We start from the raw sequence: 17,500 nt of genomic DNA, 5'->3' as shown, positions 1-17,500 counted from the left end.
AGGCATCCAGTTGACAGGGACGGAGGCTGGCTCTCCTGGCTCTCCTGTCTCTCCTACTGATGCAGCAGCAGAGAGCTGTCATTGTCTCCACCAGCTCTGACTGCAGGCTGAGTGGGCACCAAGAATGAGACGTTCCCTAGCAACGTCCCGGAGAGGGCCTCTGCGAGGGCTAGATCTGTCTGCAACTGAATTCCTCAGAGGAGGGCGGGGGGCTGTGGGGGGGCAGGGACGTGTGATGGTGGTCTACTCACACGACCATGAGAACCAGGAAGTAAACATAGTGGAAAGATAGTGTATAAAGCATATACTTTAAGTCTGTGTGTGTACAGTATACAGCTGATACTGTAAGTGTGTGTGTGTGCAGTATACAGCTGATACTGTAAGTGTGTGTGTGTGTACAGTATACAGTTGATACTGTAAGTGTGTGTGTGTGCAGTATACAGCTGATACTGTAAGTGTGTGTGTGTGCAGTATACAGCTGATCCTGTAAGTGTGAAGTCACTGACCTGACGCCTCGCACTGATGTGGCGCTGAAGTTCCACTCATGGATCCCCTTGTTCTGTTAGACGGACCAGAGCACATTACATGAACCCAGAATGACACCACAACAACCACCCTCTCCCATGATCTGCCACAGCTTGTCACAGCAGACAGACAGACTGACAAAACATAGACAGACAAAACATAGACAGACAAAACATAGACAGACAAAAAATAGACAGACAAAACATAGACAGAAAGACTGACAGAGATAAGAGGAGAGCACAACAAGCAGGTTGTCAGGTAGACAGACAGGTAGACAGCCAGGCAGACAGACAGACGGCAGCCAGGCAGACAGACAGACAGACAGACAGACAGACAGACAGGCAGGCAGGCAGACAGGCAGGCAGGCAGGCAGGCAGGCAGGCAGGCAGGCAGGCAGGCAAACAGACAGACAGACAGACAGACAGACAGACAGGCAGGCAGACAGACAGACAGACAGACAGACAGACAGACAGGCAGGCAGGCAGACAGACAGACAGACAGGTAGGCAGGCAGGCAGGCAGGCAGGCAGGCAGGCAGGCAGGCAGGCAGGCAGGCAGGCAGACAGATAGGCAGACAGACAAACAGACAGGCAGACAAACAGACAGTCAAACAGCCAGGTAGACAGTCAGGCAGACAGGTAGGCAGGCAGACAGGCAGGCAGGCAGGTCAGGCTAGAGAGGGGAGATCTGAGCTAGTGAACATGTGATTACTGTAGTAGAACCCTGCCTTGTCATCAGGAGCTACGTGCCAGATGGACACAGTGTTCTCCTCCACGTCGTTGTTGATGGACAGATACGACGGCTGGTACACTTTAGTGGGCTCCAGTATCAACACCTGTGGGGAGAAAGAAAACCAACCAGACCCAATCGTTCAAGTCAGTCGGGGGCACAGCAGGAGATACTGTGATGGTTTGGGTACGCAAGTCTGGTTGCTCAAGGTCATCATGAGTCTAAAACGCTTGTGGTGCCTAGCTCAAACGTGGGAGTCAGGTGGCTGAGCGGGTAGAGCATCGGGCTAGTAATCTGAAGGTTGCCGGTGCAAATGACGTTGTGTCCTTGGGTAAGGCACTTCACCCTACTTGCCTTGGGGAGAATGTCCCTGTACTTACTGTAAGTTGCTCTGGATAAGAGCGTCTGCTAAATGACTAAATGTAAATGTAAACGTACGGGGAAGCGGACTGAGGAGACGTCCTTGTTGGTGGCCTCCACAAGGATATCCATCCAGAAGTCCACCAGCTCCTGCTTCGGAGGCGGCTGCTCGCCTGACGGCTTCTTGAAATGCTGGTAAATCAGGATGGTTTCCACCAGCGTGCGCAGATACCTGGGGTAAGAACAGACCAAGGCTAGCCACCGAAGACGCAGAAGGAAGGAACGCTACGATTCGAACAGAGGATTTAGGTTTAGAGCGTGAACATGCAGAGCAGGAGGGCTAGTGGAGGCCTCACCAGACAGGGGCCTTGAGTTTAAAAAGTTTCTCGGAGGCTTGGATAACCCTGGTGTTGTCGCACGCGAGGATGCTGGCCCCTAGGAAGAAGCCTACATCCCAGTAACTCTGCAGCTTGTCCAGGCTGCCCTTCTTACCCAGAAGGCTGCTCAGCTTCACTCCTGGCAAAAAAAAACAGGAAGCACTATTGAGTTACAGTACTGCACTTGATATGCCCGCATATCACGGATTTGTTTGTTATCAATGCCCTACATCAATGCAATATATTTTTCTTGGAAATTCAACGAAAGGTAGTTTTGTTGTTCAGGTTAATTGAGTGGTGTACAATTCTCAGTAAAGCGTGTGAACGTCATGCACATTAAGCTCGGGACATTGGTACAAACCAGCTTCGCCTGTGAGTGATTTGACAACATTCTGTTTATAGGTGTCTTTCCAAGAAAGTGAGTGAAGGAAGAACCGATGCATGCAGATATTATTCTCTGGAGTAGCTTGTTGTTTTTGCAACACTGAGGAAAGCTGTCTCTACATGCCCTTTGCTGCTGAGGATAGAGGACAAGGTGTAGGTGGGACAGGGAGGGAGGGGGACAGGTAGGACGGCAGGTAGGACGGCAGGGAGGGCGGCAGGGAGGGGGTGGGGGGCAGTTAGGGGGGCAGGGAGGGAAGCAGGGAGGGAGGCAGGGAGGAGGCGGGGAGGGGGCAGGGAGGGGGGCAGAGAGAAGGCAGGTAGGGGGGCAGAGAGGGGGCAGGGAGGGTGGCAGGGAGGGAGGCAGAGAGGAGGCAGGTAGGGGGCAGGGAGGGAGGGAGGGAGGCAAGGAGGGGGCAGGGAGGGGGGCAGGTAGGGGGCCTCAGAATGGGACAAGGAAGGGGCCTGTGCTGGTTCTTAGAAATGCCTGTCCTATTTCCTCACATTCCTGAGCTTAGCTCTAACCTCCAATTTCAGGGAAAGAAAGAGCACTGGGAACAGAAGTCAAACTGTACCACGCTTGCTGGCAAGCAAATGGGGAAACGTCTATCATGCGTACAATCTCACTTTTCAAACTACACAGCAGAATAGCAGGCCGATCCTCCCTACTCATCCTGGTTTCCTTGTATGGAGTCTGAAGGAGACTTTGCTTCTGTCAACGTGTGTAAGAGTATTTAGCCCCCCACCTCCTCACCTCATCAGCCAGCAGGAACTGATGCCATGTTCCAATGAGGGTTACTGATAGACAAGGACAACGCAGGTCACTCACATAAGAGTTCCTTTGCTGTGCTAATGATACAGAGCAAGTCTAAAGAAAGAGAGAGAGAGTCTAAAGTGCAACACATTCAGCTCAAGGACAAACACTGACAGTCTCTTTGAGCTGAATGCATTGCACTTTAGAGTCTCTCTCTTTCTATACATATAAAAAACATGAATACACACCGACTTTCCGGAGCTCAAAGGAGGCGTCAAACTGGTGTCCAGCAGCCAGGAGAAGAACGGCGTAGTTGATCCCAGAATGCAGCGTTGGCTCTGACTCAAAGCCCTTCTTAAACCTGACAAGGAAGAGAACAGGTGTCACTGCCACCCTGGGCCTCATGAGAGCTCTGCTCTCCGCTCCTCTCTGCTGATGTTCACGACGACTCCACGTCCCTGTCGACCTCGTCCACAGACTTCGCTTAGCAAGTACAGGAGGACTGAGCCGGAAACACAGAATCACTCATTGCAACCAGCAAAAGAAAACTCATTAACTTAATGAGCAGTCTGCTGGGCCAGGTTGTGCTATGTGAGTAATATCAGCAGCCTGTACAAAGATGACATCTGGAACTGAGAGGAAGCCTGATGGGACATCTCCTTACCAGACGGCACATTTAATCACCAAGAATACGAGACAGATTCCCATTTCAAGAGGACTAGCAATTAAGCTCATATCATTACTAGCGTGCTGCTCTAAATCGTCTGCCATTTGAAAGCCCAGCTTGGGTGCTAGGATGCGGCCTAGCGGCCGACAGGAGAGTGAGGGGGAGTCTGAAAGCTGAGGGGCGTGCGAGTCGGGGCGTGCGAGGTGGATTCACCCCCACTCCCTCTCTTCCTCACCACAGCGTGCCGCTGTCCCTGCTGGCCGTGTCGGCGAAGTGCGACTCCAGGAAGGTGTCCTTGTAGATGCGTCCCACTAGGCAGTATATATCCGAGGCCACCTGCTCCTCTGCCTCCACCAGGGGCAGCATGATGTCCAGGGCCTTCTGTCTGTCTCCTGGGAGGTTTCTCCTGCACGCACAAACACGCAAGGACACAGACACACACGCACACAGACATACACGACAAATAGCCAGACACAGGTAGATTACGTTTTTGACCTTGTGTTTTAACAATTTAACAGAGTGCCTTTTCTTGCCTTCTTGAAAGGAGTTCCAGTGAAAAAGCCAAATGTTTTGACTCCTCTGTGTGTGAGAGAGAGACTGTGATTCGATCTGATGGTATCTCTCTCCAACGCATGGAAGCTAAAGAGCTTCAATAAGACCAGTTTGTGTGTGTGTGTGTGTGTGTGTGTGTAGGGGGAATGCTTCAGTGCTGATTTTTGGCAGTGGAGCCGTACAGAGCTCAGCTGGCTGGCAATACGCCCTGGTAACTCCAGAGAACATCGCCCAGAAAAAGAATTCGGCAAGAGACGAAGGCGGTAGAAAAAAAAAACACTCTACCCATGAGCGGGCATTCCTAGAGATGCTATTACTTAGTCAGTTGAACGTGCCAAATCAGATCATGAAATCTTATTACATTTACATGTAGTCATTAAGCAGACGATCTTATTCAGAGCGACTTACAGTAAGTACAGGGACATTCTCCCCGAGGCAAGTAGGTGAAGTGCCTTGTCCAAGGACACAAAGTCATTTGGCACGACCAGGAATCGAACCAACAACCGTATCCTTTGCATGAGAATCGCTCTGGTTTAGCTAGTCTCTTCTTCTGCTCTGAGAAAGCAGCTTCTGGTTTAGCTAGTCTCTTCTTCTGCTCTGAGAAAGCAGCTTCTAGTTTAGCTAGTCTCTTCTTCTGCTCTGAGAAAGCAGCCTCTGTTTTAGTTAATCTCTTCTTCTGCTCTGAGAGAGCAGCCTCTGGTTTAGCTAGTCTCTTCTTCTGCTCTGAGAAAGCAGCTTCTGGTTTAGCTAATCTGTTCTTCTGCTCTGAGAGTGCAGCCTCTGGTTTAGAGTCCAGCTGCGCAGCACCCTAACCTGCTGGCTGGAAACTGCCAGCCGACAAAGCATTGATGTTATGAGTCCTCAACAAAGCACCTTGAGACTTGTGTTCAATGCAACATGTGGACGAGCAACTTCTGGTGCCAAACCAGAGGTGATTGGGGAACTACTCTGCGTTTCTCTCCCTCTCTCTTCTATACTTTCTCTCTCTCGATCTCTGCCTCTCTCTTCTATTCTTTCTCTCTCTCGATCTCTCCCTCTCTCTTCTATACTTTCTCTCTCTCGATCTCTGCCTCTCTCTTCTATTCTTTCTCTCTCTCGATCTCTCCCTCTCTCTTCTATACTTTCTCTCTCTCGATCTCTCCCTCTCTCTTCTATTCTTTGTCTCTCAATCTCTCCCTCTCTCTATTCTTTGTCTCTCTCTATCGCAATCTCCCTCTCTCTCTTCTATTCTTTGTCTCTCTTTCTCGATCTCCCTCTCTCTCTCTCTCTCTTCTATTCTTTCTTCACACCAGAGTGCAGAGTGGTGTCTGGGGGGGGCCGGGGGGCCAGGGGGCCGGGGGCTGTGACTCAGCCCTCTCCACTCATGCCAGCTGAGGAGCGTGTGCACCAGTCCAGCCTGTCAGTGTCCCCATCCTGCTGCTAGCGGTTTCGTACAGAAGCTTGATCCAATGACTCAACGTGCTCTGGCTGGTAAGGCTTGTTTCAATAAGGATGTTTCATTCACATTCTTCGGGCTTCATCATTGCTTCATAATGGAAGCCCTTTCTGCAATGTCAGCTTGACATTGCTGAGTCACGGACCTCATCCATGTCAAGCCTTGGTGGAACGGCTCGAGGGACTTTGGTAATCCAAGACACTCGCTGCTTTTGATTCAGGCTAATTCACACGGCGATAAAGCATTATGGAAGTATGCAGGAGGAGGGTTATCTGGGTTGCAGCTAAATACAGGAGCAGAGGGAGCTCCTTGTGTTGGAGCCAGTGGAACTGGGAGAACAGTGGAACTGGGAGAACAGTGGAACTGGGAGAACAGTGAAACTGGGAGAACAGTGGAACTGGGAGAACAGTGGAACTGGGAGAACAACTGGAGGTTTACAAGAGAAAACAGCATGGGGGAAAACAGGCAGTTAAACCCTTGCATGCTCTACAAATGTGTACTTCCTGAAACACATGTTCTCCACATGATGTCTGTGGGTGGTGCGCCTGTCTCTGTGTGTGTGCGTGTTGACGTGTTTTTGTGTCGGTCTAAGCATGTGTCTGTTCATGTGTGTGTGTGTGTGTACCCAGGCAAAGCACGTGTGAGGAAGTGTCACCTATTTAGTGCAAAGGCGTAATGGAACTTCACATGAGGATGTTCCATGGGGTCAAAGGTGGGCAGCTTCTCCAGAGTCTCCACCAGTTTCACGATGGACTCGTAGTCCTGGGTTACACAAAAACACAGACAAACACATTTTCACATCAACCTAGTCTGAGCCTAATACCAGATTACTTAAATAATGGATAGTCGCGTTGTGCGTAATTTGTTTGGTTCAGTACATCTTTACTGTATCGAAAACATGTTGAATCATTCTGTCTCTCCACCTTTGTTGCTGTCATGTTTTATGCATGCTGTGGAGGGCTGCCTATAGCGAGGGGAGGATTACACAACTGCAGTGAAGGCCACTGTGCTGCCTGCTGTGCTCCCTGCTGTGCTCCCTGCTGTGCTCCCTGCTGTGCTCCCTGCTGTGCTCCCTGCTGTGCTCCCTGCTGTGCTAGCCTGGAGACAGGCGACACCAGAGACCTCTCCGGAAGCTCTCCAGTAGCTCCTCAGAACACAGGACACCTCCAACGCAGAGAAGCCCTGAAACATTCACCCTGCACCCCCCCCCCCTGCACCCCCCCCTGCACACACGCCTCTGCAGCCACACCCCTGCACCCCCCATCCCCTGCACCCCCCCTGCACCCCCCCCTGCACACACTTGCCTGGTCACAGCCCCTGCACACCCCCCCCCCTGTGCAGACTGGGAGGTCACAGAAGGCCCCACACCACAGTACCTGGATGTCCCGGTAGGACAGGAGCAGATTGATGACGATGTCCGCTGAGAGGCACTCCACGTTGTCCAGACGCTGCTGGATGCGGCCCAGCTCTGTGGCCAGCTCCGTGCCCGTGAACAGCTCCCGCGCCTTGCGGATCTCACTGAGGATGGTCTCACGGAAGTACTGGCTATGGGGGGGAAACACAAGGGTTATTTCCTCATTTGAAGGGCCCGTTTCTGGAACCAACTGATTTCTACGGCTTCGGTTTCAGGTGAAAATACACGTAGGGCGACAGATGTCTGAACTTCCTGTACACACAATGAGCAACGTCACATGACACTCATGAACGTGAGCAGAAGATACCATAGCATATTAAAAACATCAGAATCCTGCCCCTACTGTTAAGTAGTCGTCTTCAGATGAACAGTTAGAGGAGCATGTGACATCAACCAATTTCATCCTGTTTGCTGGCCACCACCCCAGTAAGTTTCTCAATGCGCTGTGGGGTGGCATAGCTCCAGCAAGCAGCATTCATCCAGAGTGCAAATTCCCCTGGCTTCAACAGCATGAGTCACTGTTCTTGGAAAGCAAGTTTCAACATTCAGCTCAAAGCTAAGAAATGACTGTTTGGAACAGTGATTTGTCATGAAGTTCTATGGGGACACATCAAATAAAGTAAAACCATTAGGTAGACAGCTAGGCTGGGCCTACACGTGTAGAACAAGTGAAGCAAATTTTAACCGGCAATGACTACTGCAACGTTTCACATTCTGAATAACAAGCCACAAATCCTTTAGTAATTATTGCTCTGTGCTTCCCTCTTTCACCCATGATGCTCGTTCAATCCCCATCCTGAAGGAGCATAATGTTTGGTAGCTCAACACGGCAGAGCACCAGCTGCACCACAGCTCTCTCTGGGTGTTGATGAACTCAGGCTGCCGGTGACAAACCCGTCACCTGTGGATCACGCCAGAGTGTCAGGATGCACGACCCAGCGCTCAGACGAGACACCTGCTCCACTCTCGTCTTTCACAGGCATTTCCACAGCGACGCACATCAAATAGATAGTGTGTTTTTCACTGAGGAAGTGGATGCAAGGCTCTTTAAGATCCAGGGTCTGAGGTGGAGTGCTCTCTGGTCGTCTTGATGGAACGGTCGAGTGAATGAGTTCATCTGAACCGATACAGAACGCTCCAACGCACGAGCACTCCATACGCTCCCTTTCTCAAAGGTGTTCGGCATTAAACACGTTTATTTTCTGTTTTTCTTACACCCCCCCAGTGCGGAAGCCACAGCCTGACGAGTTAATCAGTTTAAAGGCACCTCGTCAGTTTCACAGCTCATCTCCCTGAACTGCCTATTACACACGTCTCCTCGAGTGCAAGAAAGACGCTTCTCAAATAAAATGCATCATCATTATCATCATCATCATCATCAACACCACCACCACCACCATCATCATCATCATCATCATCACCCCCACCACCACCACCATCATCATCATCATCATCATCATCACCCCCACCACCACCACCATCATCATCATCACCCCCACCACCACCACCACCATCATCATCATCATCATCATCATCATCACCCCCACCACCACCACCATCATCATCATCATCATCATCATCACCCCCACCACCACCACCATCATCATCATCATCATCATCATCATCATCATCACCACCACCACCACCACCATCATCACCACCCTCATCATCATCACCCCCACCATCATCATCATCACCCCCACCATCATCATCACCCCCACCACCTTCATCATCACCACCATCATTATCACCATCATCACCACCATCATCATAACCCCCACCATCACCATCATCACCACAGGCACCTTCCGACCCTGCAGACTCACCAGGAGTTCCCGGTGGGCACCTTGATTAGCTGGAGGAAGCGGTCGAGCAGGGGCATGCAGATGGGCCCCAGCAGCACCTCGAAGCTGGGCTGCATCAGCTCCGTCAGGCCCTTCAGCAGGCTGCTCTCGCAGCAGTACACCTTGTTGTGGGGCGTCACCATATACGGGATGAAGCTGTAGTTTGCTGAGCATGTCTGGAGGAACAGAGGACAACAGCAGGGGGGGGGGGGGTCACTTCTGAGCTGGAGATGGGATGTGTTTATGCATGTTTCAATGAGAGGTAAAGGGTGTTTTATTGGGGGGGGGGGGGGGGGGGGGGGGGGGGGGAGTTTCCCCCCCCGCATGCATCATGTTTTGTTGTTTTTATCAGGATGTCATGCCAATCCACTGAACTGTGCGGTGAGAAACACTGAGTCACACTGTGTGCTTCCTGTTGTTATCCAGTTCCAGGTGGTGACATTAGGATGGGTTGACCAGCAGACACAATGGTGTTATTGTAGCAGCCGTGCCCGTGACGGCTCTGGCACTGGGACACACGGTAGATTGTGGATCTGCATCCAGGCCATGACGGGTCCTGCTCAGTCTTCTCCCCCTCCGGGGCTGAGGTGATCAGCCAGGTTCACGCCGCCGACGGCAATCAGCTCAAACGCTGCGGATCCCCTCCCTTCCTGTCTGATTTGCATCATGTGGTATTTGCAGAGAGGTGGAGAGACGAGGTCGTTGTGTCTGTTTAGCTACTGGCACAGCTACACGGCAGCTTCTTCTCTCATCTAAACCAACTGATTCGGTATTTGAGAAGTAGCATGTGCATAATCACAGGGTTTACAGGATAACAGCTGCATCCTGACTGTTTAAACTGTTGCTATTTTCATTTGGCTGTTTCCCCTCAACTCTTGAAGAACACCCCCCTGCCTGCAACACGCGCAGGGACCCAGACACACAAACCAATGAGAAGGAGGAAGTGATGGAGCCATTGAAACATTCCTCACACAAACAACAGCTTCCTCCTGTGCGACGATATTTCACCTCCAGTCATCGTGACTTTGTAACACGGCATGCTGGAGAGGTGAGACCGTTTCCTAAATCCTGTCCTGCAAGAGATCTCCTGTCTGATTCATGCCTCTGTGGATCCCATGATGGTGCATCACAGCCTTATACATATTTTAGTGGCTAGGTGCCATTGAGACTCCAGTAGTCAGGATGCCTCAGCAGCCATATTAGGCAATTGTGAGATGCTTGCACGCAGGCTAGAACAACACCCTATGAAGGACAGCAGGGAGAGGGAGAGACAAAGAGAAAGAGAGAGAGACAAAGAGAGAGAGAGGGAGAGGGTGGGAGAGAGAGAGACAGATAGAGAGAAAAAGAGAGACAGAGAGAGAGACAGAGAGAGAGAGAAAGAGAGACAGAGACAGAGAGAGAGAGCAACATTTGTTTTTCACTCTGCTGTTACAGTGATTAATGAGTTAAAAGTCACTGGGAGAGTAGGATTAGCCCGTTCACCTGCAAAGACACCGACAGAGCAGCACTGGGATTGTAAATCATCAGCTATATCACTTTATGACCCCTCACGTGGTCTGAAAACCATTGAGGAAGTTATCCTTAGTAGTTCTGTGCCATATTTGTTACTAAAGCCCAGAGGCTACCAGTTCAGACGGCAGGGTGGCTGCGGTGGATGGGAGGGGTCAGTGGGCGCTGTGCTGTTGCCGTGGAGAACAGTGCAGTGAAGGGTGGAGACAGAGACAACAACAGAGAGAGAAACAGAGAGATACAGAGAGAGGGAGGGAGACGTAAGGAGTGAGGGGGAGTGTCACTGAGTACACTCTGGCTGTGAGCTGTAATCAGCCCTTCTCACGAGGCCCAGCCGGCCCTCTGAGATCAGGCTGCTTCCTGCAGCACAAAGCCACCTTATTCCACTCCGCAAAGCCACTTAGAGCAGCTAAGCCTGGGAAGGGTAACCCTGCTCCCATCTGCTCTCCTGGTCTGAAACCCTCCCTTTGGACTGGCCTGTACTCCTTCCCTGCCTCGCCTGCCTCGCCTGCCTGCCTCGCCTGCCTCCCTCCCTCCCTCGGCTGCCTTCCTCGCCTGCCTCCCTCGCCTGCCTCCCTCGCCTGCCTCCCTCCCTCCCTCGCCTGCCTCCCTCGCCTGCCTCCCTCGCCTGCCTCCCTCCCTCCCTCCCTCGGCTGCCTGCCTCCCCTCACCTCAGCAGCTGTGACCTCTCCCTGCCCCACAGCCATCCATACACCCCACATGATAACCACTACGACGATTAGATTCACTCCCCAAGGTAAAACAAAGCACAAGTTGTCCTTGTGTGTGTGTGTGTATGTGTGTGTACAGTAGCTAATCATCAGTAGTTTGCTTCAGAGACTAGACAAATGTCATGTAACCTGGCTGGCTATCACCTCACACACACAGCGAGGGGAAACATCTGGTGTGTAGGCACCGAGGGAGGCAGGGGGGAAAAAAACCAGGAGGTGAAAATACAAAGCAACTCCTTTTTCCTCACAGCCTCGCTGCGTTCCACAGCACTTCCTCCCGGTGTCTCTTGAGTAACATGGCTGCCGTCTCATCTCAATAAAGCATTTTCAGAGGCTCAAACCCATGCCTCATGGTGTAAGAACGAACAGGTTTGTGTAATTAGGGTGACTGCACAGTGGCAGACAGATCACCGTCTCAAGGGTGAGAATAAAGCAGTTTCCTGTAAATACTTTCACACGTAAAATGCGTAAAAGGATGAGAGCTGTGTGATTAACAAGTGCAGAAATGTGTGAGGTTGTGACTGTTACTTACAGTGTTCTTCTGGCAGATAATCTCCTGCAAAAGAAATAAGTCGTTTTTAGAGATACATAAATACCACTTTTCTACATTAAGTGAAACAGGTAAATACCAAAGTTGTTGAGAAATCAATTTGGTGGATTTCAAACAACCTCGTCATGTATTTTCTAATGGTTGATCTTAAAAAATTATTAAAAAATTATTAAAAAGGTGCTGATGTACACAATAGTCTCTTTTATATCAGAGGCAGTGCTGTGCTATTTTAAGAGCTACTTTAACAGCTCTATAAAAGGTTATCACAGTGTGATCTCAAGAGGATGTAAATAAGAGACCGTTGTTTGCTTTCAGAACCTGACAGCCTTCAGCAGAAGTGACCACATACAATCAGGTGGGCTTGGCTTGGAGGGCGAGAGGATCCTGTCAGATTGTGTAGTAGCCCTGCATCCTGAGAGTCTGCAGATGATGTGCTCATTGACTGGGGATTTCCAGCCCTGCGGCAGGTTGCTCACTGTGCATACAGTAACAGTTTAAGTGGTTTACTGAATAATTGACTTGGGATTCAGAGTTGAAAGGTTAAAGGCCAGACGCATGAACAACAACTAGGCTGCCGGCAAATCTCAAGATGAGTCATACTGTCGTCAACAGATCTCGCTCTCATTCCAGTTCTCATTTCCAAACGGATACTAGCATTCAGGAATCAAGCGGACTGCGTTATGAAAGACAGCCACTTGTAGTGATGTTATTTTGATCCTCCAGCATATGAATCCCACCCTTTTAGAGCAGGGTTCCTGAGTGCTAATGCATCCGTTCACTGTATTACTAACAGGCCTCACAATGTCAACGCAACAGAACTACAACCACAATACCAACACTTTCAGTTTCTAAATATTGACTCGTGTTGCTGACCTTGTGCAACATTAATTAGGTAGACGTCAGATAAAGAAAAAAAGGCTCCTGTTATACAAATGTGTGTGTTTGCATATTTGTCCATGTCTGTGTTGTGTGTGTGTGTGTGTGTGTGTGTGTGCGTGTGCATATATGTGTGTTTTTTCATATGATGTGTGTGTGTGTCAAGTGTTCTGTGTGTTTGTGCACACTCCGTACCTGCAGGGACTGTAGAGAGTCCGAGTTGGTGTCGCAGTAGAGGATGATGTTGTTGGCCATGCTGAAGCTCTCCCTTACACCCAGGTGGTAGAAGAGGGAGGGCTGGCGGAAAGCGTCCGTCATCTCCACCACCGCGATGTCTGGAGAGGACAGGGAGAAGATGCCTTACTGCAGACGTCATCAAGCACGTTCACCACACTCTGACTGGCCCCGTCGACCATGCTGGGTGCGCAGGAAGTGTCGCAGGAAGTGTCGCAGGAAGTGTCGCAGGAAGTGTCGCCGCGGCCGAGGCTCAAAGGGTAGGGAGGGCCGGACGCTGGTGTGATCGCGAGGTTGGCGGTTCGATTCCTGACTCCTCCTGGCCGTGTTTCGAATTGTCCTTTAGCGAGACACTCAAGACCAAGCTGTCCCGTGTTTGTGTGTGTGTGTGTGTGTGAGAGTGGGTGAATGACAGGAAAACGTAAAGCGCTTTGGGTGTGCCGCTAAAATGCGCTGTATAAATGCAGCTTGTTAACTATTTCAAACCAGATGTGTCTGTCCTGTGATGGGCCACAGTTTAGAAGCTGGGATGTTGTTTTTACAACTCTTTTCTTTTTAAAGAAAAACTGGGAGATAGCTCTAAAGAGATGGAGGAATCTTTCCTAAGTTCCTGGGTGCAGCCCCGTTTCCCTGCCAGACACTGATAACACAAACAAACGGCAGCATGGTGACTCTGATGACAGAGCAGAGCAGAGATAACACAGCAGCACTCCACCCAGAGTTTTCCACGGCTTCTCAGTTTCACCCTCCACGTCAACATACACACTACACGCTGTAGCTGCAGCCTAACAAAGACCCTTTGATCAGCCTCCCTCCCTCCCTCCCTCCCTCCCTCCCTCCCTCCCTCCCTCCCGAGAGCCAGTTCTCTCCATACAGCTCATTACAGTTTTCTATACCCTACTCAACAATCGCTGTTACTTAAAGGACAGTCAAATATTGACACAGACATTGGACACCCAAGAGAATGCTGAGAGCAAACTGGGCGACCTACTCTGATGCGTTAGTGAGCCGCAGTGAGACAGGACTGTTCTGGAGACATTTGGAGACGTTGTTGTCGTGGGCGGGGCCATCCCCCAGGAGAGGGGCGGCCCCCCCGTCTAAATGCCACCAGGAAGTGGGTTTGTCTCTGAAAGGCTCTCCACCCCACCCCCACCCCCCACCCACCCACACTCCCGGAGATCGGCACACACTGTTAATAGCCTGGAGAAAGGAAATGTGTCTGCTGTGCAGCGTGTGTGTGTGTGTCTGCTGTGCAGCGTGTGTGTGTGTGTGTCTGCTGTGCAGCGTGTGTGTGTGTCTGCTGTGCAGCGTGTGTGTGTGTGTGTCTGTTGTGCAGCGTGTGTGTGTGTCTGCTGTGCAGTGTGTGTGTGTCTGCTGTGCAGCGTGTGTGTGTCTGCTGTGCAGTGTGTGTGTGTGTGTGTGTCTGCTGTGCAGCGTGTGTGTGTGTGTCTGCTGTGCAGTGTGTGTGTGTCTGCTGTGCAGCGTGTGTGTGTCTGCTGGGCAGCGTGTGTGTCTGCTGTGCAGCGCTGCACAGTAAGTGACCAGCGCGTGCCCTGGTAGGTGTGACAGAGGGCTGGGCTGTGAGGGCCCTGGTGGGGCTGGGCTGTGAGGGCCCTGGTGGGGCTGGGCTGTGAGGGCTGTGAGGGCCCTGGTGGGGCTGGGCTGTGAGGGCCCTGGTGGGGCTGGGCTGTGAGGGCTGTGAGGGCCCTGGTGGGGCTGGGCTGTGAGGGCCCTGGTGGGGCTGGGCTGTGAGGGCCCTGATGGGGCTGGGCTGTGAGGGCTGTGAGGGCCCTGGTGGGGCTGGGCTGTGAGGGCTGTGAGGGCCCTGGTGGGGCTGGGCTGTGAGGGCCCTGGTGGGGCTGGGCTGTGAGGGCCCTGGGGGCCCTGGTGGGGCTGGGCTGTGAGGGCCCTGGTGGGGCTGGGCTGTGAGGGCCCTGGTGGGGCTGGGCTGTGAGGGCCCTGAGGGCCCTGGTGGGGCTGGGCTGTGAGGGCCCTGGTGGGGCTGGGCTGTGAGGGCCCTGGTGGGGCTGGGCTGTGAGGGCCCTGGTGGGGCTGGGCTGTGAGGGCCCTGAGGGCCCTGGTGGGGCCATGGCGGCACACACAAGGAAGCCAAGGAGAAACCACACGCTCCACCTCAGAGAGACGCATGACCTCAGCAGTCTGGGATTCTCATTTCAGCTCATTTATGACATGAATGTCACCCACCATCTTCCAAGACAATCACTGCTACACACATACACACACACACACACACACACACACACACACACACACACACACATGGTTGTTGACAACACCTTGGGTTCTACAACCAGACAGACAAACCAGCATCCTTACGGGTTGAACTGGAACACTTCTCCTTCCTGACAGTGACCTGTAGCACCTGAACGATGCAGGTGTGACTCGTCTAACTGCAAGCTGAGAGGCCCCGTTAATATTTACATTTACATTTAGTCATTTAGCAGACGCTCTTATCCAGAGCGACTTACAGTAAGTACAGGGACATTCCCCCGAGGCAAGTAGGGTGAAGTGCCTTGCCCAAGGACACAACGTCATTTCGCACGGCGGGGAATCGATCCGGCAACCTTCTGATTACTAGCCCGACTCCCTCACCGCTCAGCCATCTGACTCCCCAGAGTAATATGACATGTGAGGGATTCGTTCATGAAGAAGGACTGGTGAAGAGCCTACAGTTCCCCACAGCGAGCAGACAGACTGTTGACCGTGCATGCGCACACATTCGGTACTGTCGTTTAAGGTACAGACGACTCGCTGATGTGCTATGATGAGACGGGTGGGGTCAGTGTGGAAACTTCACCTGTTTGTCATTAGTGGGTACGGAGCCAGGGCAAACATTTGCTCTACAGTAGGGCAGGGCTGAGCGTATACATGGAAGGACTGGGGAAATGTAGAGCCCACTCCATCGACACGTGGCAGCGTTTGTAGTGCGACACAGAGAAAGTGTTGTACTGCCAAGTCAAGACGAGCTAGGTTTTCCCTGAGTGCCTTCTTTAAGGTCAGACACTGGATCCTGTGGTGCCTGCATGGCTGCAGTGACTGAGCCTGCGGGGGGAAACCAGTATTCTGTCTCCTTCTTAAGGGTACACCGTAGCAGGAAGGATACTTTCACAGCATAGCCAGGCTAGGATCAATGTCACCAATATCAGATGTCACGGCACATTCTGATGTAAGAAGGAAAGATGTCAAGCTGCCAGAGGCATCTCTCGTGTGAATCCTCTTGGGTTTGAACACCTCAGTATCGGTCTTGGTGACACATGAGGAAATCTGTTACCCTACTAATTAGCCATGCCCCCACCCCACCCCCTAACACACACACACACACACAGAGCACATGACCTTAACCACAAAAAGAATCAGTGCTATGGAAAACAGAGAATCGGGGCCAACTAGGGGAGTGGATGGACTGAGGGGCACCATGTGACTGGCAACACTCTCTCTCTTTCTCTCCCTCTCTTTTCTCTCCCTTTCCCCCATCTCTCCCCCATCTCTCCCTCTCTCTCTCTCTCTCTCTCTCTCTCTCTCTCTCTCTTTCTCTCCCCTCTCTCTCTCTCTTTCTCTCCCCCTCTCTCTCCAACGCCTGCGTCTCCCCTCCACACAGTGACCAGACACATTACTCACAGACTTGTGCCATTAAGAGCTAGATAGACACCTTCTGTCTGGCCATCTATTCAGGATGTGCTTTTTGCAGCTCCTGCCTTCTCCATAAGTCCATTCACTGCCAGCTGTTTTCTTTACTGACTCATCCAGGTCCCTGTATTTGAGGTGTGTGTATTGTAGCCCTGCTCTGTGAGAGCCTGCTCTGCTGCAGGGTGGGGGTGGCAGGGTGTGGTGCCTGGTGGCTGGTCAGGTCCTGAAGGTCGTCCAGCCCCGGGCCAGGATCTGTCAACGCACGAGCCAGGAGCCAGGGGCTGTGCTGGGCTACACTCACAAGACTGTCAGCTAACTGTCCAGACACACACACATTCCAGACACACACACACACATTCCAGACACACACACATTCCAGACACACACACATTCATTTAAGCTAAAAATTAAGTTCAAATCACACGCACAATAGATAGAAGTAAGAATTGTGATGACTTTAGAATCTAGATCAGCAGCCACTGCCAGAAGCCCTACCGTGGACCAACCCACTCACGCCCACCCCCTTGGAGCACGAGCAGAAATCCAATCTTCTCTCACAGTTCAACTGTACAACTCCCTGCTTGGTCGTGTGTTTGTCCACGGCAGGGGGGGGTGGGGCTGGGCTGGGAAGACGCATGCACTACAGGGAGGCACCAGGATCAGGGTTTGTGTGCTTCTGTAATGGCTTTAATACCTGTTCCACTCAACACGTCAGCCTCTACTCTTCTCCCTCACGCTGAGTGGTGAGGATCTGGACTGCACAAGCAGAGCAGGAGGACACAAGGGAACACGGACTACCAAGGATCAGCTCAGCTAACCACAAACATGTCAAACTCTGTTTCTGTGAACAGACGTACCGTTGCTGGGTTTATACACACACTAGAATTATTATTTTTTTTTTTTAAGGCTTTGTCC

At 51.7% G+C, this 17,500-nt stretch overlaps 1 protein-coding gene across 1 annotated transcript in view; it reads right to left on the bottom strand.

Moving 5' to 3' along the window:
* map3k5 (mitogen-activated protein kinase kinase kinase 5) overlaps positions 1 to 17,500 on the bottom strand; it is a 149,340-nt gene that overhangs the window by 12,880 nt on the left and 118,960 nt on the right. Inside the window, exons 5-16 of the mRNA XM_047022090.1 lie at positions 13,984 to 13,987; positions 12,899 to 13,041; positions 11,810 to 11,833; positions 9,020 to 9,213; positions 7,156 to 7,324; positions 6,435 to 6,541; positions 4,028 to 4,198; positions 3,374 to 3,486; positions 1,970 to 2,129; positions 1,692 to 1,845; positions 1,252 to 1,359; positions 507 to 559 (exon numbers count right to left, since the gene is read on the bottom strand). Of these exons, the coding sequence (XP_046878046.1) occupies positions 507 to 559; positions 1,252 to 1,359; positions 1,692 to 1,845; positions 1,970 to 2,129; positions 3,374 to 3,486; positions 4,028 to 4,198; positions 6,435 to 6,541; positions 7,156 to 7,324; positions 9,020 to 9,213; positions 11,810 to 11,833; positions 12,899 to 13,041; positions 13,984 to 13,987 (1,400 nt within the window). The remainder of the gene's footprint in view (positions 1 to 506; positions 560 to 1,251; positions 1,360 to 1,691; positions 1,846 to 1,969; positions 2,130 to 3,373; positions 3,487 to 4,027; positions 4,199 to 6,434; positions 6,542 to 7,155; positions 7,325 to 9,019; positions 9,214 to 11,809; positions 11,834 to 12,898; positions 13,042 to 13,983; positions 13,988 to 17,500) is intronic.

The sequence above is a fragment of the Hypomesus transpacificus genome, chromosome 6 (genome assembly GCF_021917145.1).
Source record: "Hypomesus transpacificus isolate Combined female chromosome 6, fHypTra1, whole genome shotgun sequence".
Taxonomy (NCBI): Eukaryota; Metazoa; Chordata; class Actinopteri; order Osmeriformes; family Osmeridae; genus Hypomesus; species Hypomesus transpacificus.
This window is presented reverse-complemented; position numbering and strand designations above follow the sequence as displayed.